This window comes from Mchenga conophoros, linkage group LG11, assembly GCF_057382185.1.
Source record: "Mchenga conophoros isolate Kocher_MC1m ecotype Shallow Benthic linkage group LG11, M_conophoros_male_GT1.1, whole genome shotgun sequence".
NCBI classification, from domain to species: Eukaryota; Metazoa; Chordata; class Actinopteri; order Cichliformes; family Cichlidae; genus Mchenga; species Mchenga conophoros.
This window is the reverse complement of record NC_140536.1, coordinates 13,933,325-13,958,495: the sequence shown is the minus strand read 5'-3', so window position 1 is coordinate 13,958,495 and position 25,171 is coordinate 13,933,325. Positions and strand designations below refer to the sequence as shown.

Genomic DNA, 25,171 nt, shown 5'->3' with positions numbered 1-25,171 from the left:
GAACACCCATGAACCATCAAAGCTTAAGCCCGCCATGAAATGGAAACTATCCAGTTTTACATCACCACGAAGTAAGAGGTTGTCAACTAAGAAACAAGTCCCTGCTCTAAAATCGGTGGAGAAGTAAAGGTGAGGTTTTCAATCCTAAAAACACTCTACCAGCTATCAAGCATGGTGGTGGTAGCAACATGATATGGAGCTATTTTGCTAGCACTGTTATATTGCATTGCACAAAGCAGATGTAATAGTGAATAAAGAGGACTAGTCAACAGCTAAATGGTTAGTAGCCATTTCAATAGGACAATCCCCAAAACACACCAAATCTGATTAAAAGATACAGCAATCTAACATTAAGGTTCTAGAAAGGCCTCCCCAAAGCCATTCCTGAGTTCAAATAAACTCTACCAATCCTGCAAAGAGGACTGGTCAAATATCCTTCCAAAATTATGCCAGAAGGTTGTTCAAAAGGTAGAGCTTGCTAACAGCTAGCTAACACACACACACACACACACACACACACACACACACACACACACACACGCTTGTGCATACAAGTTTGACACAGTGTACATTCAAGATAACCCCAAATACATTAAAACTTTTGAACCATTTTTTTAAGTCATTAAAGATGTTTACTATACAATTGTTCCAACCTTTTAATGATTTTCCTTACCAAGTATAAAACCATTAAAGGCCCTACATTTCCATGACATCTATGCCCACAATGTCATCTATGCTCACAACTGTAACATTTAGTATTTTTGATCCCAGTCTCTGGTTTTTGCATTTCAGTGCTTTCTTTACATGGTCAAGCAACAAGAAAAAACTGAAAGCAGAAATGAGCCTTTGAATTTAAGGTGAATCAATACTCTCCTGTTAGTAATCAAAGTACTTAAAACACTTTATTTCAAATCTTTACAGATGTATCACAACTAGAAGTTACCCAAAGACTAAAAAGGTGGGATAATGAACTTAACTGTAACAAGGACATTACCTAGTTATATAATGCAAAGAGGTGAATAAGCATAAACTTAAAAAGGTACAAAAAAGAAATTTACATGAAACTTAATCGACAAACTTCCTGAATTATACATCTGATACGTGATATTTAATGCCAGGTAAGATTGACCAATTTTTTTTAAAAAACAGATTAAACATTTTGTTTTTCAAAGAACAAGTGCAACAAGGAGAGGATGGGAAAGGTTACACTTCTGAGCAATAAAACAGTACCTTTGCAGAACATGGACAGTCATTACAGGATGTTTTATTGAAAAGTACACTGGGGGGCTTTATCTAAAATCTGCAATATTTCAGTTGAAACAGGGGCAATGATACAAAACTCAAGGAATAAGCAGACAATAGAAATTTAACTTAAAAGTTTACAAATTGGTGACTGAAAAATGTTGCTTTATAAATATTCTGTTAAACATTCTTCCTCGCTCCATTTGAACCAAGAATACTGCATGATTCAATCTGTAGTACAGTAAAATCTGTTATTTTAAAAAGTTTCCAACGCATTCGCGCCTAATCCCTCCCCCCTTTCCCCAGGGAAGAAGTAGGAGAAGGAAAAAAAAGAAGAGGGGGGGGGGGCATCAGGAAAACACAAAATAAAAAGGAAAATAGTTGAGAATCAAAAATGTATGCCTGTTGCAAGCAGTGTTTGTTGGTTCTTCCAATGTCTAAATAAGGTGGAATTTTGGTCCAGCTGTGGCGATGATGTCGCTGTAGGGCTCAGACTGGGTCACTTCGATGGCTTGCTGCTTCTTCAAGACGAGGAAACTGTAAAACTTGGCGGCTGCCTGCTTCCTGTTGTTGTTCCGGCACAAGTCCAGCAGACTAACAGACTGTGCACCAGTCTTAGCCATAACGCGCTATGAGACAAAAGCATTAAATAGATGTATGATCAAACATAACACAACTTTGAGATGATTCTCACTGTTGAGGTCAATTTGTGAGGAAAAGTTCTTAAAAGACTACCATGTTTCAAATTTAAATCCATACCATGGATTAAATCCATCCAAACCATGTTGCAAGTAAAGTACAAAGGTTAGTTGTTGTTTTGTTTTTTTTAAAGCACTCTGTGAACTGCCCAAAGCCTCTTCATTATTACTTGCTAACAGGCTTAGTTATTTAAATTCCATTTTCAGAAATGTGTAAGCACCATAACAGCTTTCTTACCTGGAGACCATGCAGCATCTGTTGGGTTCTCTTGTTCCATCTCTTCTCTTCCTGATCTTGATCTCCACCCTGCCCATCCTCTTCCTAAAGTACAAAAAAAAAAACAAAAAAAAAAAACAAAACAATGATTAGCATCAACTGGTCCAGACATGTATAGCCACACAGACAGAAAAACTACTTCTCTTGATTGGGAACTTTGGACAAATTGGCAACACTGTCAACTACAAATTCTCCAGTTTTGCATGTAAATAAATAAAAGAATAGGCTATTTCCACTCACCTCTTCATCGCTTTCATCCTTCTTGTCTTTTTCCTTCTCCCCAAGAAGGTTGAGTTCAGGGACAAGGTCTGTGAGGTTGAGACTACTCTCCTCTGGGGGCAATTCCACCTGAGGCATGTCTAACCTCTGAGGCACGACTGAGCGGTCAGCCAACTGCTGCGGCTCCAAGGGAACCATCTAAAAAAGGAAAGAAAGCAGAAAACATCAAAATCAGGACCGAGTTAATACAAAATGCAGTAACCTGAAATGTTTTATTTCTACAACTGGACCCATTTTGATGTTTCAACAGATTCAAAACAACTTCATCTGTTGGAACCTTTCTATTAAATAACATTTAACACGAATGTGACCCTAACCAGGTGAAATCTTTAAGCCTGGTCTAGGAAAACACTGTTTAAGAACTGAAAATCTAACAAGAATCAGCTGTCCATTATATACATTTTAGATACAAACAACAGCACATTGTTATACGCAATGCAAAGGTAAACTAGACATCTGTAATTTTGCTGATTTTACAGCATAAATAATTTTTATTTATTTATTTAAAAAAAAAAAAAAAGGAAATAGATATTCACAGGAAGGGTGCCGTCTTTGTCAAGAGCCTTGCGTTTGACTGCACGTGGGGTGGAGGGAGGGGGCATGACAGTTTCATCCAAGGCCGTTCTGCTGCCCTCCATTGCAGAGGCTGCCAGTATGCTGGGCTCCTCCATGATAGGCTGGTCTGAGGGACACAAAGAAAGAGATTAATTGAAAGTAATAACAACTGTCGAGGTGAACACCACCTTATTTGATGAAATATGGTCTCCCTTCTGAGGCTTTAACACAACTAATGACATGATCTCCTCTCGTCATTTCCAGCAGGACTTACCAGTAACATCTCTGTGCTGAGTTAAGACCTCGTCTCTAGGCACCTCTGGGTTCTCCAGTTCTTTGAGGAACTCATCCAGACTGTCTGCTTCGCCTCCCTTCCTCCTCTTCCTCAGCTCATCTGGCACCAGAGGTGTCAGGCAACGTGTGAACATCTGGTATCAGATATGTAAAAGTAAAAAAAAAAAAAAAAAAAACAACTTGTGAGAGGGGCGGGTGTTACTTTTTTTTTTTTTTTTTTTTTTTTAACACATTTAAAAACCACTATATGACAAGTTAGTATTAAAAAAAAAAAAAGCAGAACTGTTGGGGAGGACTCATGTGAGACAAAAGGAAATTGTCCTAAATTATGCATCGACACATTTTCTATTTAGTATTCAGAAGCAGTAACGTCAGTGTTAAAGGACAGGGAAAGAGGCAAAAACAATCACTTCCTCCACCTCCTGCTCCTTCAATGCTCTCATTGTAAATCCCACAATCTGAACAGAATGCCAATGAAAAAATACTATGTTATAAATCTACTCCATCTCCTCTCCCTTTCCATTACACAGCAACTGAGGCTGACCTACTTGGAGAATTGGACTGCTGTTGTGAAAGCGGTGATAAGCACGCCAAAGTGCTAATATTCCTTAGCAGTGATTTCAGACAGGCAGCTGAAAGTCTGTGTTAGTTCTCAATGTGTGTGCGCATTTACCCACAAATACATGAATATTTATCACAAGCATTTGTTACCTTGAGCAGCCTGGCATTCCAGAGGGGCTGAGCAGGCAGAGAGAAGAGCTTCTCCACTCCTCCAGTTTCCTTCCACATCATAAGCTTCTTAGTGGGAGGGGCAAGGTCCAGGGTGGTGACAATATCTGAGTAGTCAGACAGTTGGGCTCTGATGGTCTTGCTGTCCAACTCCTTCACGCTGTCCACAATCAGTTTCCTTTTACGCTTGGCCTTGGTCTCTTTAACTGAAAAGAAACAAGAAAAAAAAAAGTTCACAATGGTTATTTCACCATAACTACCCTACAACTAAAATTACAATTTTAACCTCCTAGGACCTGGCGTCCACATATGTGGACATCACATTTTGGGTTATTTAGACCAAAATACTCAATTTTGCTCTACAAGCACCTGATATCCACTTACGAGGACATTATACTGCTGCTGTTCTATCAAAATTTTAAACGAATATCCTCATATGTGGCTCTCATTTTTCTTAGAAACAAAAATTAAGTTAAAAAAAAAAATTAAAACAAAATCTGGTAATTCTTTGTTTTTACATTCATCGAGTCCCAATATGCCCAAATATCAAAGAGAAATTAAAAATGCATGCGATGGAAGAGTTCGGGTCTTAGGAGATTAAATTATTACGATAAGTGCTTAATGATGTTAAAGCTGTGTCTACAGAGAAGTTAGTAGTTTTTTCCCCTATGTTACACCAAGCAAACATGGTTCTGTTGTAATCACTCCAGCTGTATACACAAATGGCACATTTAATTCATTTGTACTATATGCCCGTAAATACAGCCTGCACTGTATTTTCATGCTTCCACTCTATATAGCCCATTATTACCCAGAGAGTAAGAATGTATTACACTAAGCATGTTTATTGGAAGTGAGGACATTATCTTCCTATCAAACCTGTGTACACCTGCAACTATGTGGCTTATCCTGCAAAATATAGACAAGTAAAACTAAAAGTTAATTGCTCTGAGCAAATTATATATCAATATTACAGAAATTTAAGCCTTTCTTCAGTCCTATTAATTTGCAGCACTGCCTTCAAATTTCTCAGTACAACTAGAGACATTAAATAGAAAAGCTATTACAGCACTAAAGAAAAAGTGTAATGTTATTAACTTTATCTGTAGTTGGTTTTAATTTTGTGGCTACTTGGTGCTTATTGCCATAAACTAATCACTTTTAAGCATTTAAAATTGCAGAGCGAGTGTGTTTATGCAGCATTGACTATAGAGGCCCCCCTTTTTTTTTTTTTTTTATGGACCGCAATTAAAAAAAAAAGAAGAGTAAAACTGCAATGCTACAAAAGAATAATAAATAAAGAATTCAATTCAATTTTTTCTCCTCTTTAATGCAGCCTTTCATCTCAACAAAAGAGCGGGGACTTACCAGTGATATCAATAGGCTCCAGGGCAAAGGCCTCCTCCTCATTGTGAACCAGAGTGGTCTGTTCTGTCTGGTCAGCCATGGCAGGCAGGGGCTCTGGTGGACCTGAGTCTGGGCTGTCTGGGCCCGCTGGACACACGCATCAAAAGAGGCAATATGGTCACTTATAACAGCACACAACTGAGGAGTTTTATCACCATAGTTTCTACAATTTTGTTTACTTACGTGACTGGAGGTTGTCAAAGTCATCCTCATCATCACCATGATCTGGAGGCATCATGACACTTTCTGTAATAGCTGGAGGATCGTCAAAGATACCGCCGCCGTCTTCAGAGCTCAGCAGTTTGTCAACTAAGAAATAATACATTTAGCTTTATCATGTTATCATATCTCACAGAACAAGAATTGTTTGCCAAGTATGAGAATGATGTGGCAGTGATGATGATGCGGTCACCAGATCCCAATGTGTAAACAAATATGCTTCTCACCCAGCATCCCCCCATCACTGTTGCCCATGGAGCCGTCCCCAAAGTCATCATACTCCATGTGGTTGGATTTGTCAGGAAGATTAGCTGGACCAGGTTCAGCCTCAAGCAACAGGTTAGAAGCCGTCGCACCATGTATTATATCCTCCTCAAATGTGCTGGCATCACGCATCATCTCTCGGTCGTCCATGCCAAAGTCAGCTGAGGAGTACAGCAGATATTATTATAAAATATACACCACATTTCTCATTACACAGAAATGAATTAAACATTTCAAACCCCAATGGATAACAAAGACATAATTAGTAAATCTAAATTTGCCAAGTGTGGTGACCATTACCATGGTTGGGTTGTGCGATGTGTGTGTGTACACATGAGGACATAAATAATGACCTACCAAAGTCATTGTCTTGCAAGAGGCTCAGGTTGCCAACATCTTCCCTCATGGTGATCTCCTCTACTCTGCTCTGGTTCAGGGTGAACTGCTGAGCAACATCTATGTCACTATTTGAAGGAGAAAGCAAACAAAGGTATTAGAGATGAGTCAAACAGTTGCCTATGACGTTATTATAAAGCCTCCATGTCAGCCCATCACTGAAACTCAATATACTTGTTGTTAATTGCAGTATTTATTTATTCATTTATTTACAATACAACTTGCAGAACTACATTTTTCTATGTAGTATACAGACTTCCATTAGCTACAATAGCCCATGTTGGTCTTTGTCACCACTGTTTGAATCACCAAATAGCTGCTCTTATTTACAAAGTTTTCATCTTTCTGTTATTGAACAATCTGTGTAATGATGGCAATTGTGCAATGAGATGGGCTTCACTGACAATAAAAATGGTTGATGAAAGCAAAAATTGGGGGCATGCGTTGCTGTCATACTTAACACCAAGGACTGAAAACACAGACCTTACACTGCATCCTACAAATGACAAAAGTATTTGGTAGAAATTACAAAATAAGAGTCGTTTACATAGTTGACTTACTCCAGATCTGGAAGTGGCTGGTCAAAATCATGGAATTCTTCAGGTAAGGTGATAGCATTGTACGCTGCCTCTCTGTTTTCCTCAGGTAGATCCACTACACCTGAACACAGACAAGCAGCAACGTAGTTTTAAACACACAACTTTGTATGTGGTTCTTATTTATGAGGTGTAGCACAATGGATCAAAGTCAGTACCACAGCAATGGGCTGGAAAATGTTTTTATTTATTTGGGGAAAACGGATCAAAACTTCAAGAAACAGAAAAAAGACCTTACCTGGTCTAAAAGCCATTTTGATCTTGATGAAAGCTTCATTACAGTCAGCAAGCAGATACTTGGCCTTCCTGTGGTAAATTCTCACCACCCCAAGGAGCAAGTGGCCTGATGTACGCAATGCCATCTTCACCTAAAAAACAAAAGTGCCCAAAATGCTCAAAGAAAATAAATCTTTACAGGGTTATTTGTCCTGTTTTAGTATTTCACCAGCTCAAGATCAAAACAAGCATAGAAAGTGGACTAAAAAGTCTACAGTAGAACCACCAGAATACCTGAGACTATTTTTGTTGTGTTACCTTGGGTGAGATGATGCTCTCCACACTGCTCTCGAGGTTGCATTCAAACACATGGGCCTTGGTCAGCTTTTTGTCCCAATGGGCCGCCAGCCAGATCTTGGCCAGCGGCCCACGTTTGCTGAGGACAAAGTGGGCGTAGAACATTGCCCTGCTTCTCCTGGGTCACACGCTCACCCCTGTGGTATAATTTACCTGTAAACATAATAAAGTAGTAAAAAAAAAAAAAGTCAAGACAAAAGCATTACCATCCCTTAGGATTTGTGGAAAAACAATGCATCTTTTGCCCTACTTCAACAATACAATCCTCAACACTTTTAACTGTTCTTAATGTGGGATTAAGAGTCAAATCTACTTTTTGAAAAAGTCGAAGAAAACACCACTGGATAGTTGCACACGATTATTACTTAGTAATACGCTGCAACTATCATTTGGTCAGAAATATGCTGAATATTTAAGCCAAAATAAAACCTATTGCTTAATTACATATAACCTTGATGTTCCAACAAAACAAGCCATTACAAATAAAACGGATGGACACTCATGCAGATTGTGGAATAGAGATCCAAAATTTAACCAGGCCACCAAGCCGGAGTTGGGCAACAAGTCGCATGAGTCGTTAAGACACTACCCCATATTTTAAATAATAATGCCATCAGAATGCTTCTATTTAATAAACAGCGGTCTATTGTATCTCAAATTAACATTTTGAGACAACTTCGAAAGCCGCCGCTCATATTAAGCAGGGGGCTTGCTAGCTGGATTTACCGAGGCTACTTCATACTTCATCCAATTGAGCTCCCTCGAAACACTTTGTATACTTTTTTTCTTACAAATAAATTAAAGTTATGAAACTTTAATTGTTACTTACTGCTGGTAAGATACTAACTACACATAGAAAGTGAGATTCGAACGTTATCAAAACATGCGCCGTGACTTCATTCAAGTTCCGCCTATTTCCCACTCTCCGAGGCAAACACTGTAAATGCACATGTCTATCTGTGGAAAGTCGCACTTTGGCGGCGCTTAACTTCAATAATACGACAACGTTTTACATTTCCAAAATGCAATAATTAACTAGAAAAGCCCCACGCGTCTTTGAACACGCACTTCAGACAGTTTAACACGTTAAAAGCGCCAAAGAGTGGTCTGCGCCAGCAAATAGCCGGCGCCATCAAGTGGGATGAACTAAATTAGCCAGCAGCTAACTACAAAAGAAGCAGTGAGCAGCTTCGCGGTGAAGCAGAAAATGTGGATCAAACTGAATTAACTTAATTTGAGCAAAACCACAAATTTTATAAAATGGCAAGAACACAAACGAAGCACGTGAGGGGGGGAAGTGAAGCGCACAGGAACAAGGCGCCCATACTTTTTCCCTCTACACTAGCACAATACTATCGCTAACTGCTGGCTAACGGCTTCTTTTACACTGAAGGCCGCAGTGAATAAACTCACACATGCATGCTTACTTCCTATTGTAAAATACACAAAACTGCGCCCAAATATTTCCGCTGCAAACACACTTACCGACAGTATCCCCTCTTGAGCGAAACCCCAATGATTAAGTTATTTCTCCCAGCAAATTCTTCCCTGTTGTACTCATTAAAACAGCCAAGATGGCGCCAGTCGCCTTCCTCCCGCTCACCGCTGTCCTTTTAAAATCGACAGGATGTTTACAGTCAAAAATGGCGAAGGAGGAGTCTGCTAAGAAGGGTGATACTAACAGACAGCCTGCTGTGAACGGCAGCGGAGGATAGGAGGCGCTGTTGCACAGAGATCGCCAAGGTAATTTTAAATTCTGAAATATATATCGCGTATGTATTATTAAAATTTCAACAACAACAACAACAACCACAATAATACATATTAATAATCTTTTTTAGGACTTGCTAAGGCGACTGAGCTAATCAAGGTTATGTTAAAGACTATGTAAAGAGCAAAAAATGATCGGTTGTATTCACGTGGGATGGTAACACTCAAACAATGTCAATCCTTCTAACAGTATCCTTAGTGGGCAGTGAAGTGGTCATCCATGCAGTCCATAAACCATTTTAGACACAGAGATGAGGAACATGGCTAACAGACTGACTCATCTACAATCAAATTACAAAATGCACTAAGAGGATTTGTCTCATAGGCTACAGCATCTGTTGCATTACAACTGCTGCCAGCTGAGCATGTTTGTAATTTAGCAGCAGCAGCAAAGCTCTGTATCACTATATGAGGGAGATATCAGAGGAATTACTCTGTTAAATTCGTTGTTAAAGAACTGATTCATAACAATATTATTAGTCATCTTCAGTGAACATCAAATCCTAACAAGACAGTATGAAGTCACAAGGTCTGTTTATGCACCACAATCACATAATGCCGCCACATTCCTCGTGCATTCAGTCAATGTGATCTAGGCCAGATTACATTGGGGGCAAAAATACATAAAAAGTGAATATATTTCAAAACTGGATGGAGGTGTTTGAATGGATTACATCACTAATTTATGGGGACATCGTATGAAGTTTTAGAAAATGGTCTATGACCCATTTTAACACACTTTACTCCAGAGCCGCGTCTGGATCGCAACACAGTTTTGAGCTTCCATCTGTTAAACAAGATAATATTATCTAGATGATTGCTGTCTGCAGCTATGATGTGACGGATACGCCTTAATAGCTTTAGAGAAAGCAGCCACTTCTCTGTTGATGCTTTCCTGCTTTAGACGAGCTCCTACGTTTGATGTACAAGGTTTGAGTCAAAGCCTGAATGCATCTGATTATCTACATCTAAAAAACAGAAGTATATTATTATCTGCACAGCTCTATTTAAGTTGAAAAAACCCCACTTAGGCTGTACTGCATTCTTATATGCAGAGATATGCAGAGACTTGCAGAAAAGGATGAAGCCTAAAAACAGCTGGAGATTTTTATCTAGGCAAATACTTAGGACTTGTATTCCTTTAATCCTGTGAAATTAATTGATTCTGGTTATTAGAGCAATAATGTCCCTAATCTAAATGTATTCAATTAAGTCACCACAGGGAGCACCATCAACTCTTCTGCAACGTAACTGCCTGTTAGAAGTCCTGTATGGCATTCAGATGAACTCTTCAAACTCTAAATGACTTATTCCTCACGTGCTTAGTTTTCTTTAAATATATGCATTTGCATAGACTAGATATCATCTACTTTTTTTTATTTTTTTTATTATGGATAAAGACAGTTAAGTGTTTTATACCACTTGCAATAGAAGTGTAACAGAAAAGCAAATGTGCTCCCTCAATATAGTTCAAAATGCACAATGACTCTCAGGATTTTATCCCAAAAGACAGCATGGAAGAAACATGAAATCCTTTATAATGAATTGTTTTTAGTTGCAGTGTTTGAAGTAAAGTAAGGCAAACAGACACCATGACTATATAAATTCCCATATCCCAAGAGATCTATATTGGCACTACAGAAAATAATATGTCTTATGACTTCAAATGCAGCAGAAATAGAGAGAGAAAAAAAGAAGCCCTTTCTTCTCTTTCTGAAGCTTGAGTGTGTCCTCAATCATTTCTCTTAGCATGGCATAATGTTATCTGATAGGGAGTGGCATTTCTCAGATTTGGCCCCGAGTCACAGTGCTTAATCCGACAGCAGGGAATTGTCCTGCCTGCCAAAACTGAGACCCATCACCACAGCAGATACACATCTCATCACCAGGATTAAGGAAAGTTGAACTGATTTGCAGAACATTAAAAAAAATAAAAATAAAAAAAAATACAAGAATACTTTTGGCATTGGATAGCATCCCCAAGGCGCTGTGGAAAAACTCCAGCGGTATCATCTCTGTAGTTTCCCACTTCAGTTTATCTAAAACTACACATTTTCAGCGACGCATCTAAATCATTTCTTTCTGAATTGGACCACACCGTGGATGTGGACCTGGTGTGAGTGTCCAAATGGTGTTCTTTTTGGTGTGACATGATAATTCATCCTGACTGGGCATTAGTCCAGCTTTTTCCAACTGCAGATCTTTTTTTGCTTTGAGTTTTGCCCAGTTGAGTTTGTGTGTTTTGCCCAGTTGAGTTTGTGTGTGCGTGCGTGCGTGCGTGCGTATTGGAGGGAAGCAATCTTTCCTGTAGCTGTTGCTCCAGCTGAGTTGGCAGCTCTCATGCACCATGGGATCATCCTGGATAGATGCTGTTATTTATGCAGCGTGTCTAAACCAATCATCCTGACACAGATTTATGTAAACACTGCAGTTTCTTGGCATAGGATGAAATTCACACAAGCACAAGAAGGAAGCTGGAAGCATTATTCAGTTTGGCTCTTCTTTAGTGTGCACAGTACACAAAATATGTTTTGGGAGCCTAAAAATGGGTTGTGGGTAGGTCAAACAGGAAAAGGGAACAGAGCAAAAAAAAGGGTATCCGGATCGCAGCCAAACAAAATTCCAACTTTAGTTTCAAAGTAACGAAAATTAAAACCAAAAACCACACAAAGAAAACCGTAAACTTATATCAAACATTTTATTAGATTTTTTTTTTCTCGCCCCTGATTTGTTTTTATAAAATTCATTTTACAAAATTCAGAATTTTCCACTATCTTTCCAGCTTAATCTCTATAAAATTAGGTCTGCAGTTACAGAAGAGAGTGAAGGAAGCAGGCAGAGATTCATTCAGGTCACAATCCTGTCAGATGAATACCGCGTGTGAAAATTTACAGTATGTGTATTACATGTACTACTACCGCTATGACAACTGGGAAGGAGGAGGATTTTCGGGGGAATTCGCAAGTACAGTAATACAAGGCAGTATGCGTGTCAGGATGAGTTCAAGAAGACATTGAAAAATTATGCTATTACAGAAAAGGCAGGAATGTTTGTATCAGATGTGTGGTTATAGCATTCCAGTGTTGAACAATATCATTTAGGCAGCCACTATGAGTTACTGGATTTTGATAAAGGAAAAAAACACTACGAAGCAAAAGGCAGATGAGGAAAACTTTAAACTCGTGACAGTATTTCTTCTGAAGGCACATCAATATGTAACCTCTCGCCCTCTCAGATATTAACACAAGGGCACAGAAAAGAAAAAGATAGAGAAAATGTCACCTTATATATATTGCACCGAGTTTATTTCAGAAATGCAATTCTGTTTTTTGTTTTTTAAATTTACTGTCAAGCTGATAGCACATTCTCTGAAGTGAAAAATACCATGCAGCACCCTCATCTTTGGACTTCCCCTTCCTTTTTCTCCCCATATAGACAGAAAAAACACACCTGCTGGACCAAATAAATATGAGAAGGCGAATGGAGTTCTTCATATGAGAAAGGGAAATGGAAAAAAACCGAATGCTTGTATTGGCACATACAAAGGGCCGAGGAGCTTATCAAACTAATCATATGCTTGATCTTCTTTAAAAAAAACAAAAAAAAACTAACAGAAACAAACAAAACAAATTATGCAATCAGTGAGGTTTTTGATTGTGTGTATTCTTTAAAAGGAACATTGAGAATAATCCCTTACTACAGGATCTCCAGGACATTCCCCAAGCTGAACATTTCTACCCAGTTAGAAATAATGCAAATGCTCGGTGCAAATGTTTGTCAGCCGCGTCCTATTTATTTATTCTAAGTGAGGAAAAGTGGTAGTCTCTTCAGTATCATTTTTAAATTAGATAAAGGGTTTAAATGATTTATGAGGATTTAGGCATATATATAAATCTTGCCAAAAAGTTTTTCTTTCTTGCCTTTTCACAGTGGTGTGTGTTTCAATTAGTTGGCTCAGTTTGCTAAGCCTGTTCTAACAAAGGCAAAGCTGTATTGTTCTAGCCAAAACACATGTACAAGTATCCTAGCTTGTTATTTAAGAAGACTTTTTTCTAAAAAGCTCTCAGGGAAGTACAGTCTTGGATTCAATGAGAGATTTCTATCCCTGCATTTGCAAATCTAGTTGTGTAAGTTGGCTTTAACACCATTATAATTATACCATGAGAATGTAATCAGAATAGCACATGACAAGACTCAGATTTTTTCTTTTTTTGCTCATATGAATGAAAGCATGAATGAAAGAGCTACAACAAAATATATAAAAGCTGACTAGGAAGATTTTACTCCACGTTCCATGATTTCATTTACACAGAAAATAACAAATGACGGGGGAAACCAACAAAATAAGATAAAACTGACAGCAGCAAGATCAAAGTGCTCATTCTGCACCATGTCTTTTTCGGAGATTCCCAGATCCCAACGGCATCAGATAAAACTGTGAGGCACTGTGAATATCAGATCAACGACCGCAACTCAATTCTGTGGTCGCGGCTTTGTTTCCTCTCTTAACCCACTCTAAACTATTGGTTTTAAGACAATACAGAAAGAGTAGTGCTGGCCGTTCATCCACTGTATAAAAAAATAGCTAAACACAATCCAAAATAGTGTTATCCTCTTCATAATTATCAGTAATATTCTATCAGCAAAAACTTGCAGAATCCTGTGCATAGTGTACAGACCAGACCTGTCTCTTTCAGCGGGGTTGAAAGTGGTTTGCCACTGACGGGATACTGAAGCAGCAAGCTGTGAATTCAGACTCCAAGACCGCTTTGCTTCAAGGTCGAGAACCTTTAGCTCCTCAGGTGAGCTTCAGCAGGTGGTAGTCAGTGTAAATAGTGGGACTCTTGTGGTCAGGTCTCTCCAGTACACATTACAGTAGGTCAGAAAGGAGACACGGAGGAAGTACCAAGAACAAAAAAAAAGACACAGCCGCATCTGTTCCAGTTTCTTTTTCCCCAGTTCCAAACCCCATTTGCTTCTCTACTGATCCATCCATGCAACTCTGAAAAGGCTGTGCGCATCTCTGTATGGTCGCCCCCCTCACTCTTTCTTTGTAGTGTCCAGAGAACGGGGGGGCTCAGGAAGGTTATAGCCTCTCTATGTCCCTGTACTTTTTCCGCAGTATGGACACCTGGTCTTTGAACAGGACTGGGTCCAGCCTCATTTGAGAATGGATCAGGGGCATGGTGCCAAACCAGTTGGCAAACTTGTTCATGCAGGTCTGACGCTGGGCAAAATGGTCCGGGTCAGCCCAACGAGATGCTCGGGAGCTCTGTGGATGGAAGGTGCGAGAGACACAGACAGTGGCAGAGGGTAAGAGATCAACAAAATAAATGATTCATCACCAATGACAGTGACCTTTCTGAGGCAATATTGCAAGAATACAAATTTAAATTCAGGTTTACAAATGACGACTGTTTTGTTTTGTTCCTTGACAGGAGGGATTTAGTGGAACTAAAGGCTATCAGAGCATAAAACACTTAACTGTGGATGATAATAAACAAATCCACAAAACCATCAACACAATTTAAGAAAAAATAAATAAATGCCCCACCTGTCCCATCATGGTTTCCTTGTATTGTTTCTTCTGGGTGACCTTGATAGGTGGCAGTTTAGTCACCAACGACACCAAAAAATTCATGAGAATGTCCTCACAGTTGGACATCTGGTCAACCATGATCTTCAGACTGGCTGGAAGGTAGGTGGTGTACAAGTCGTGGTAGTATCTAAACAGGAAGTTTGACAGAGTGACTGATTATAATAAAAGGAGAAACTGTGTAAGCTCTGGACTAAATGGAATCGGAGATGAGTGACAGTACTTGTGATAGATAGCAGCCCCGGTCAGCACCATGGAGTAGTCATTGGTCCATTTAGATGTGTAACCCCACCGCTCTTTGTTGCTGTCCCAGAAGTGGCTACGGGCCGGGTAACCAACAATGCGGTCTGGGAAACTCTGCCACACTGTGAAGGCAAAGTCAACCTGGATCGAGATCACAGAGAAACAAAGTGAGACGGGCAGAAAACACAGCACATGAGGACAGGAGAACAGATGATTCCAGAGAAGTGTACCAACAGCATAGAGAGAGAGATGATAAATAGAAAATGACTAGCTCGAACTTGGGCCACTTTTGGTCTTAAATGAAAACACAGTACAAGTGAAGTATGATGACAGTCTGACCTCTGTAGTGGAAAGCACCGTGTCCTCGTCCAGACTGAGTACAGCATCGGTGGGGATAGTGTTGTAGGGCAGAAAGCGGCTGCTTATCACCTGGTGTGATTTGGAAAACACAAGCAAATGTGACTGGGCGAGAGAAAAGAACAAACAGCTTTACTGTGCAGCTGATTACCAAATGACACTGTATGAATTAGCCTCATATGAGCACAAGTGAGGTGCATGTGCTTAACAGACGGCACCAACAGTCAGTGTCTTTCATGTCTCTTTGTGCTACAGAGCTGTTCATCTTACAGAGTCAGTGACAGTACAAACACACCGTGTTAATGAGGAGCTTAAAAACCAGGATCCATAAGTAGAAGAGTGCTTTTCCCTACAGTCTCTCATATATCTCTCTAAATATAGTTAAAAATAACTATTTTATTAAGTGATCATAAGGACTAAAAAATAAAAATGTGTCTAGACTTCTAAATGTCACTTTTAATCAAAGTGTAGAATGTGGGTTTTTAATCGCTGTCAGCAACAACCTTGTTGGCCACACTGGCATTCGACCCACGGGGCTTTAGTTGAATAAATACCTGCAAGTTTCTTATACACTACAAGTTTCATTTTGCTTGGAAACATGTTTACAGGATAAATACCGATAAACCTCCTTGAATCAAGCTCCAAGAAGTGAGAGAGAAAGACACAACGTTCCAGTGCCATGTCTGAAAAGCACTTATGCTTAAAATTTAAGTCTTTTTCATTATTTCTGAGACCTAAATGATAAATCCAACATTTTTGTATCGAATCCCCAGTAAATATAAAATAGGTTTAGATATTGAACCTATAGCTGACACACTCTAGCATCCTCCTGCATTAGGGAGGCTGTGGTCTTAGATTAGTAAGTGTTGAAAGCATAAAAGGTCATGCAGTAAACAGTAAATTAAAAAGGACCCAAAGGCTGTACTTGTTAGAAATTCACCTGTGCCGTCTGCACTGATTCCCACTAATAGAATTCACTGATGCAGCCCAGGTTGAGCTTTAGTGATTCTTCCGAGAAGAATGGGGAAAAAAGAAAATAGGTGTACTTCCGCTTAAACCAAGCACCAAGTAAAGGTACGAATGCTTATGTAACATTTCAGTGGTTAATTTTAAATTAAACACACACATAACTGCAAAAACTGTTTTTGTTTTGACATTGTTGAATACTGTGTGCAGTCCAATAAATACATTTTATTCAGTTTAAGAAGATTTGTGAAATAAAACCAAATGTGGACAACTTGCGTAATATGACACATACACGCCTAAGGTTTTTACCTTGCTTTCTCCTTCTATTACAGTAACAGGGACTGATGTGGCAGGCCAGCGGTGCTTGGCAGGAAGAGGCTTTTCACAGTTCCACAAAACTATCACCTGCACAAAGAGGGGAAAAAAGTATGGATTAAAGATAAACACCATGAAGAAGACCTCATTTTAATTTCAAAATCATCTCTTTACTAGCTTTGTAGAAGACAACAGCATCTTCATGAAACTGCATATCTATTTTCAGAACTGTCACACCACCTACACGACAGTGATGTGTCATTACTGTAAATGCTGAAACAAAATGTACTGTGAACCCAATATTCACTGAAAAAGGCGACAGGATTGAATGAACACACCGAAACCCGTGCTGCAAAACACAGCACAGACACATAGTAGGTTAAAACACTGCCACCATATCTTAAACAGCTCTGTGTCTGAATTTCAACAGTATTTAAGCACAACTTTCACGTCAGCAGAACAGCTGTAGATTACATAGTTCTACTGCTAATGGCTTCTTATATTTCCTACAGTGTGCATTACCAGAGTATAAAAGGATCCGGAGAGAGTGGAGTGTTGGGGTGGATGTGTTGTGGCAGGAATGTTGCAAATGCAAATGATTTGGACAGCCTCCCTTCATCTCTCCAGCATGAATAAAATACTGCAGTTCAAAAGCAGCTTTAAACCAACAGCCGCACTTTGGTGATACGATAAACCTGAGCAATGACATAGCAGCAGACCTCCCTTTCCTACCAAAGCGGCTTTGCTTGTGTGGGTTGTCCGGAAAATGTCTTTAAATAATGCTTTGGAAACTTTCTGCATTTTAGGATGCAAAACATTTAAATTAACTGACAGAAGGAAATCACATCAGCGTCACGAATAACCTCTGTGGATCGGGTGTGTCTGAGCATAGCTGTGTGTACGTGTGTGTTGGGTTTTTATTGACCTGGGCACAGTACTGGGATTTGGCCACAGCGACAAGTAACTTCATGACCGGCTGGGACTGGGAGACCAGTGGAGTGACCACATGAATGATCGCTGTAAACTTAGAAGGTGGCTTAATACCTAGAAGGCAAAAAAACAAAAAAAACAGGACATGGTATTTAAAAAACAACCTTTTTCTTCTCACACATCTACTTCAAGCTGTGTGGATGCATAGCTGAACAGGTCTAATTAGGTCTGTAAAGGAAAGGAAGCCAGTTAACCAAATCCCAGTGTCAACAACAAGCCAAATATCTGGCCAATTAACACAAATTAGCACAAACACAACATGGCAAGTGTAACTGATGTGCTTCTCTGACAAATCATAAAATAATAAATATGCATTACATAACTTGTCCGTGATTTACATATTAGTTTACAAGCACTTAACACCTGTCACACACCACCTGTTTCTGTGTTGTGCCATAAATAAAATCAGTCTAACCAAGCCTGGGGTCTCTCAGTAATGTTGTTCCTATACTGCATGCATGATTGATTAACTGACCCAGCTCAGCGTAGTAGAAGGGAAAGTCTCTCAGGGAGGTGGAGTACTGAGGCAGGGTGAAAAGACCTCCAGGAAGACTGTTCCACATGAGGTTACTTCTTGAGGTGTGCAGCAGCACCCGGTCCTGAATTATCTACAAGAATAGGAGAGGGGAGTGGGGGGGTGGGGCAAGATCACATTTTTCAGTAAATTTGTAATTTGATCATAAATAAAATCACAACAGTGCTTTTCCTGAGTTATTTCAAGACAAAGAAACTTCTCACTGTTCTCACAAGGACTGAGGAAATAGAGTTGTGCGTCGAGATTGTGCATGTCCAATCCAACATGCTGCTTGGGACTGAGTGCAGGCACAGATCCTCTGGCACTTCTCAAAATTAACAACTGAAATTACGAGTCACTTCAAATAAATAAGGATCCTGCAGAATACAAATGAGGGGCTTTTTGTCTTCATCTTGTTGTGCCTTCTAATAAACGTCCTTTCATTCTGTTATTTGAATCTCTTTTAGGGTTTTTGTCAACTAATTTTTGGCTGTGCTTTGCAATTTCTCATCTTTCAGTTTCCCAGTTATATAAATGAATTTCAGGTTTTCATCGGTATATTTTATATATGTGTAACAAATGACAGAGTTGGATTTAGACTAGAATTGACAGTGACCGATCTATTTTGAGAAATTGAGATGATATGAATCTGTGAAAACAGACATCAGTTCAAAACGCTGAAATCCGATGTTGTAAGATCCTCACACAGTAAAAGCCTTTATGCACCAGATGCATAAACATCGTGTGAATGTTTCATGCATTAAAAATATTTCTCAGACCAAACACATCATTTCGCTGGACAAATTTGCAGCACTTATTTTTTTCAAGTCAAGCTCAATTTTTTAGAATTTTTAAATCCAAATAGAGATCTGATCATTCAGTCCACTGCATTTGACATCAAGTGTGTTTGAAGCTCAAAATGTGCACTGGTACCAAATATAGAAATGGTAAAATAATATTTTACCTCACTGACATCATTAATATTGAGTAACAGCAGTTGTGACATAGCTTTAACTCAAACCATGAAATTCTCCCTGTTGTCGTGATCTTGTGAGAACTGAATGAACCCAGTTTTCCCCCTTTTATTTTTAGGAAAACATTACGATGCTTGATTTTGTTTTCCTTTTTTCTTCTTCCTTTAAAAAAAAAAAAACTAAAATAAATAAATTTAAATAAATCGTTTAAGAACGATTTTTTTAAAAAAAAATCAGAATGTCATGACAGTTTTTCGCAATGGACTCTCTGTAACGAAATTAAAAGTCATGTTTAGTTATTTAGTCCAATATTACATTCTGTATGCTTGTAAGCTTTGCAAGCCCAAGCATCACCTGTTCCCACTGACATTCCCAGATGACTCCTAGACATTAAGAGGATATCCTAATAGAAATGTTATGTGTCCTCAGTAGTTATGGTGCAGCTACAGACCACAACAAACCCTGTTTATTTCTAGCAGAATACATGTGGTGATAAACGTGATTGTTCAGGTTCACTTTTACCTTGTTTATGGCAAAATATCAAGAATCCCCAGATAATGGTAGCTCGCTAAAAGAGTGCATCAGGAGTCAAAACATAGCTAATTTGGTGTTGCACTGTGGGATATGTCGGTACAGGGTTAAGATGCTGAGTGTAAACAGATCGAACATCAGCTTCTCGGGGTTGTAACTTTAGCCCGCTGACACGGAAAAGCCATCTCTGCCTTCTAATGCTCTGACTTACTTACTCTTGGTATGAAATGTCTGTAAAGTTATACGAGCATAACTATTATTGGTGTGAATTGCAGTCAGTCATAAGACTGACTGCATGTTATGGAAAACAGCTGTAACATGATCTTCTTCACCTGCCATTCAGATAGTTTTTCAGTCACTTAGAGGTCACCTTCATTTGTTGTCATAAAATAGTGTCAGGTAAATTTATAGACACAAATATTTAACCATGTAAACAGAGGATGAGTTTAAAGAAAAAAAATCCTCACTTCCACAGCTTTACAATATCCTTTTTGCTTTTTTTCTCGCCTCTTTATCCTTTTTCCATTCTTTACAGCTCTCATCTTTGTCTGTTTGTAACTCTAGCCCAAGAGCAGCGTGATAGGCTGCTATTCACCGGGAAGCCTACAGATAAATGGAGTCTGACAGGAACAAACTACTGACATGATTGATAGCCAAGCCACAGCGATACGCAGCCTCAAAACATGACAGCAGTGCTTAACAATATATATCACTCCTCTTGGTTTTCAATGTGGTTTTGAGCATTTTCATTGTACTAGTGCTACTACACAGTCTGTACTGATAATACGTCACCACAAAGTCGATAAGAATAATGAAAAGAATTGAATCATTCCTAAATGATAAGACAACTAATAGATTTATAATTTAACTGTATTTTTTTACGCTTGTATTTATGCACAAATACAGAAGTGAAAAATACTAACACAGTAGTGAGGTTTTAAAATATGACAAATAATACACAGCACTTTTACGCCTGTATATAGTGACACACATGTGGAGAGTTGTATGTAGGTGTGTATGTACCTCCAGTGTGGTCAGTACTATCTTCTCCACAGAGTTGAAATAAGCCTCCCACAGGAACTGTGTCTGCTGTCTCAGAGAGAGGATCTTATCTTGGTGGATGGAGTGCACTGTTGAAGGGATCTAGGGAACAGGTAAGATATGCAAGAACATTTATTTTAATGAAGAAAGTAGAAAAGGAACAGCTTAAACTGGATAATCTCAATACACAAATCAGTTCTGCTGTCATATCTGCTGTATAGTAGTTTCAGGTTAAAGGGGTTAAAACCAATAAATCAGCACTGAACAATTCATGGAGGTCATCGAAGATGTGCCCTCAAAATGCAGCAATATTCAGACACTTTCCACTTGCTAGCTGACATAAACAAAAACTGGAAAAAAGAAGCAAGGAACACCTGCATGGTACTGTTACCATCTCTTTTTAAGACATGCCAAAAACCTTCAGTGTTTAGAGGAAAAAACTAAAACTCACCTTCAATCTACATCATCGTCATCTATGAGAATTAACACCCTTAGAGTTGTATGTAAAATGTTATCATATGAACAAATAATAGATAATGTATGATGACACTTTACTAGAACCGATACTGACAATGTTCATCACAAGCACTGAAGTCTCTTGTACATTTGGCAAGTATGGGTACTACAGCTTCCTTCATCACCGTCACGTCGGAGCAAAACAGGAAGTCAAAATTGGTGAAAAAAATTAATACAAAACTGAATAACCAAATACTTTCATGATAACAGATTTGAGAAGCCAGCATTGTTACTTATCCCATTTCTAAAAAGGTACACGTTTATTAAACATCAAGTGTGATCACATGTATAAAAGCAGAAGTGTTGGCAGTTTGTGCATTTTAACACAAGGCCACTATTTTACCACGACTCAACATCCTAGGAAATTCAAAATCGCAAAATTGATGGTGACCACATTCGGCATGAGTGACAAGCTCGGTGTCAAGACCTATGGAGACATTTCAAAGCAAAGCCCCGAAACACAAGCAGCCATTGAACAGGAAGACTGTCTGACCATTGAACGAGGTCAGACAGTGCAATGTTTAGAAATTGGGGGTGGGTGGGCTACGTAGGCCTCAGTTAGCAATTTAAATGTTAAACATCATGATAGTAAAATTTGCAAAAGCCTGAACAAGCATGGCTTGTTTGGAAGGACTGCCAGAAGAAAGGTTTTTCTCTCTAAAAAGAATATTTTAGCATGACTTGCAAAGTCGCACCTGAACAAACTACAAAACTTCTGGAGCAGAAGTGGAGACAATTCACAGCACCACATTTGGAAAACAAACAAAGGAAAAAAAGAGAAACAAGAACATATCAGCACAAATGACTCATACACACTATCAAGCACAGTGGTGGAGTCGTGATGATTTTGGCTTGTTTCAAAACCATAGAACCTGGGCACCTTGCAGTCATTGAGTCGACCACAAGCTCCTCTGTGTGTCTAGAGTCAAACATGGGGCCCTCTGTCTGACAGCTAAATCTTCGCTGAAAATGAGTCATGCAACAAGACGATGACCACAAAAAACAGCAGCAACTCACAGAAAACTACAAATGTGGTTCTACATGCTACTAAATCATGTGGCGTGCTCAGTTTTTTATAGTTCTTTGACAACCTTCTTTTTCACATGAATGTATGCATTGAAATCTGTCCAATGAATTAGATTCTGATAAAATAACCAAAAACATCAAGACAGGAGATAATGCTTTTATTATAATAACTTTCACTGGTGATGAGGGATAAAAAAATAAAAAATAAAAAGTAATAAAAATTCAAGAAATGGCAATATGACAGTGGTGTTTTTTAGTGGTATTCTAGGAGGTTTTAATGAGCTATTATGGCACTCGACCTCTATATGTATATAGGGTATCCTGCTTTAGGTTTTTAACTTAGAAGCTCTGCTTACCTGTAATAGCAGCCTTTCATCCCCAATAACAGCTGCCCTATTCCAGTCGATGATCTCTGAGAAGGGAAGCTCCCAGCCATTACTTAGCATCACTGGCACGCAAGCTGCCTGCAAGAGTAACACCACAAATACAGAGAGAAAATGAACTGTTAATAAGGTGAACCGCTTTAAGAATGGAACCTGTGAAACTTGTGAGACCCACAGTATGCTAATAACGTTTAAATTTACAGTAAATATCTCAAGCAGGGAGGAGAAGTTGGATAAGAGTGCAATCAGTTTGCCAGTGCCATATTGCCTGCTACCTGAGTCTTAAAATATTTATACTCAATATTCATATTCAAAGGGAACAACCAGGCATCGGTCTTGTGGAATAATTTCTCTTTTAGGAGGCAATAAAAAAAGGAGGTACTCATATAAGGCAATTTAAACAGTTGGATCGACACTTTTTTTTCACAGCACATTTCCGTAAACCACAGAATCACTGCAATACTGTGACGACTACCTCTCAAAGTGACTAAGCAGTGTGGCTTCATAAAAATGATCAATGTACTTAGTGGAAAGGAAGATAAACTTTAAAATGGCTTAACTATCAAACCCCTGTGTCTAAGAGATGAATGAAATTCTTACTGAGGTGTGTCTGTTGGTGGATGTCTTTGTGTCTTAGTGGTGCACAGCAGCCTCCTGTAATCTGTTAAGCGGACTACCAATTACTGATTGGTCTTGTGCATCCAGGAACAAACACTCGTGCATCAGAGCGCTGCAGTATTCATCTAATCATCTTCTTGTCATTAGCAAAGGTCTTTGCATGCTTTACCTGCCTAGCTGCTCTCACAGAGAAATAATCTTCAAACCCTTGTAGGTAACTCAGGATATTACACAGCCAATATGTGAAAGAACCATTATAAAAACTCAGTATGACAAACTTTCTGCTATGATATATACTATTCTATACCAAAGTCTCAAGCCACTGTTCAGTTCTCTATACTTTGCTAGGAAAATAGGTCATTGCTGGATTTTTCCTGTTTCTTTAGGGCAGGACTTTCATATACTGTTCACGTACTGTAGATGTTTTTTTTTTCCTTTTGTTTTTAGGTGTGTGCCAATTCTTCTTTTGTCCTCTTTGTCCTCCTGTCCTGTTCTCTTTGGTAATCCTATTCTAGGTGGAAAAATATTATATTTTGTGTTTCTAACTTTTATCTTTCGCATTTTCACTCAACTCAGCTGAGGAAATGGGAAAAAATTGTGCATTTTTGTCACATGATGAAGTGCTTAAAGATGCTATTTAAAATTGGTTGTTTGCCATCTGTTGTGTGTAGACACAACATGGTTCATCAATTAAGTACTTTTTTTAATTCTTGAAGACTTCATAGATCAGTGTTATGTGGTTCAAAAGAAAAAAAACCTTTGAAAAATGATCAGGTACAAGGACTAGACTGAAAATCAATGGAAAAGCTGACAATGGCCAAAGAAAAAACTTTGAAAAACCTTCAGAAAGCCTGGAGAACTACTGCTTAAAACCACTTTAAAAATCACAATAAAAACTGGCTCCTTGGAACCAAAATATAAAAGTAAGAGGGGTGACTCAGTCCTATAATGTAGTTTTCTTCTAGAGGAACTAAGCATTAAGCATTGGATTTCCTTAATTACTTTGCAACCAGGTTTCCAAAAAAGTTAGAAGTCTGGGTAAAATGTTGTGGTCTGCATGTTTTCCAGAAGCTCTGCTTTCTCCCACTAAAACATGCTGGGTTAATGATACCTGTCTTGGACGATGGCACTACAGCAAGAGATACTGTAAATCTCAAGAGTTTCACTCTAATTAAATAAAGATTTAAAGAAAATCTTCACTCCAGCAGCGGGAATGAGGATCAGCACCTCCAAATCTGAGCCCATGGTTCTCAGCCGGAAAAGGGTGGAGTGCCCACTCCGGGTCGGGGATGAGTTCCTGCCCCAAAAGGAGGAGTTCAAGTATCTCGGGCTCTTGTTTGCAAGTGATGGGAGAAGGGAGCCGAAGATCGACAGACGGATTGGTGCTGCGGCCGCAGTGATGCGGATGCTGCACCGGTCCGTCATGGTGACGAGAGAGCCGAGTGTAAAAGTGAAGCTCTCAATTTACCGGTCGATCTACGTCCCTACCCTCACCTATGGCCACGAGCTGTGGGTAGTGACCGAAAGAACGAGATCACGGATACAAGCGGCTAAAATAAGCTTCCTCCGAAGGGTGGCTGGCCTCTCCCTTAGAGATAGGGTGAGAAGGTCAGCCATCCGGGAGGGGCTCAGAGTAGAGCCGCTGCTGCTCCACATCGAAAGGAGCCAGCTGAGGTGGTTCGGGCATCTGACAAGGATACCTCCTGGGTGAGGTATTCTGGGCATGTCCCACCGGGAGGAGGCCCCGGGGCAGACCTCTGCTTAGGCTGTTGCCCCCGCGACCCGGCCCCGCAACCCGGCCC

At 39.3% G+C, this 25,171-nt stretch overlaps 2 protein-coding genes and 1 long non-coding RNA gene across 3 annotated transcripts in view; 1 reads left to right on the top strand and 2 right to left on the bottom strand.

Annotated features, from left to right (window-relative positions):
- Positions 1-876: 876 nt before the first annotated feature.
- LOC146563761 (double-strand-break repair protein rad21 homolog A-like) lies at positions 877-9,165 on the bottom strand. The gene is made up of 14 exons (XM_085291042.1): positions 9,015-9,165; positions 7,491-7,682; positions 7,195-7,324; positions 6,921-7,020; positions 6,322-6,428; positions 5,928-6,125; positions 5,665-5,790; positions 5,443-5,568; positions 4,057-4,280; positions 3,326-3,479; positions 3,033-3,178; positions 2,458-2,634; positions 2,179-2,262; positions 877-1,871 (listed from the first exon to the last, which is right to left on the bottom strand). The coding sequence occupies exons 2-14, from the start codon at positions 7,632-7,634 to the stop codon at positions 1,680-1,682; spliced, it is 1,908 nt and encodes a 635-aa protein (XP_085147168.1). The 5' UTR covers positions 7,635-7,682; positions 9,015-9,165; the 3' UTR covers positions 877-1,679.
- A 33-nt stretch (positions 9,166-9,198) lies between these two features.
- LOC146563760 (uncharacterized) lies at positions 9,199-14,861 on the top strand. The gene is made up of 3 exons (XR_014894356.1): positions 9,199-9,272; positions 14,422-14,612; positions 14,738-14,861. It is a non-coding gene; the product is annotated as an uncharacterized LOC146563760 (long non-coding RNA).
- Positions 11,984-25,171, bottom strand: part of LOC146563759 (exostosin-1b-like) — a 46,419-nt gene continuing 33,231 nt past the window's right edge. Inside the window, exons 3-11 of the mRNA XM_085291041.1 lie at positions 22,725-22,832; positions 20,809-20,928; positions 18,242-18,374; positions 17,702-17,820; positions 16,771-16,866; positions 15,478-15,567; positions 15,119-15,279; positions 14,854-15,025; positions 11,984-14,571 (exon numbers count right to left, since the gene is read on the bottom strand). Of these exons, the coding sequence (XP_085147167.1) occupies positions 14,386-14,571; positions 14,854-15,025; positions 15,119-15,279; positions 15,478-15,567; positions 16,771-16,866; positions 17,702-17,820; positions 18,242-18,374; positions 20,809-20,928; positions 22,725-22,832 (1,185 nt within the window). The 3' untranslated portion in view covers positions 11,984-14,385. The remainder of the gene's footprint in view (positions 14,572-14,853; positions 15,026-15,118; positions 15,280-15,477; positions 15,568-16,770; positions 16,867-17,701; positions 17,821-18,241; positions 18,375-20,808; positions 20,929-22,724; positions 22,833-25,171) is intronic.

Excerpts from the sequence above, each read along its gene's own strand:
- LOC146563761 (XM_085291042.1), bottom strand. The coding sequence starts at position 7,634 with ATGTTCTACGCCCACTTTGTCCTCAGCAAACGTGGGCCGCTGGCCAAG. Across the intron at positions 6,429-6,920 it reads CAGCCACTTCCAGATCTGGA|TGACATAGATGTTGCTCAGC; the intron begins GTAAGTCAACTA and ends TCCTTCAAATAG. Across the intron at positions 5,791-5,927 it reads CAGTGATGGGGGGATGCTGG|TTGACAAACTGCTGAGCTCT; the intron begins GTGAGAAGCATA and ends ATTATTTCTTAG.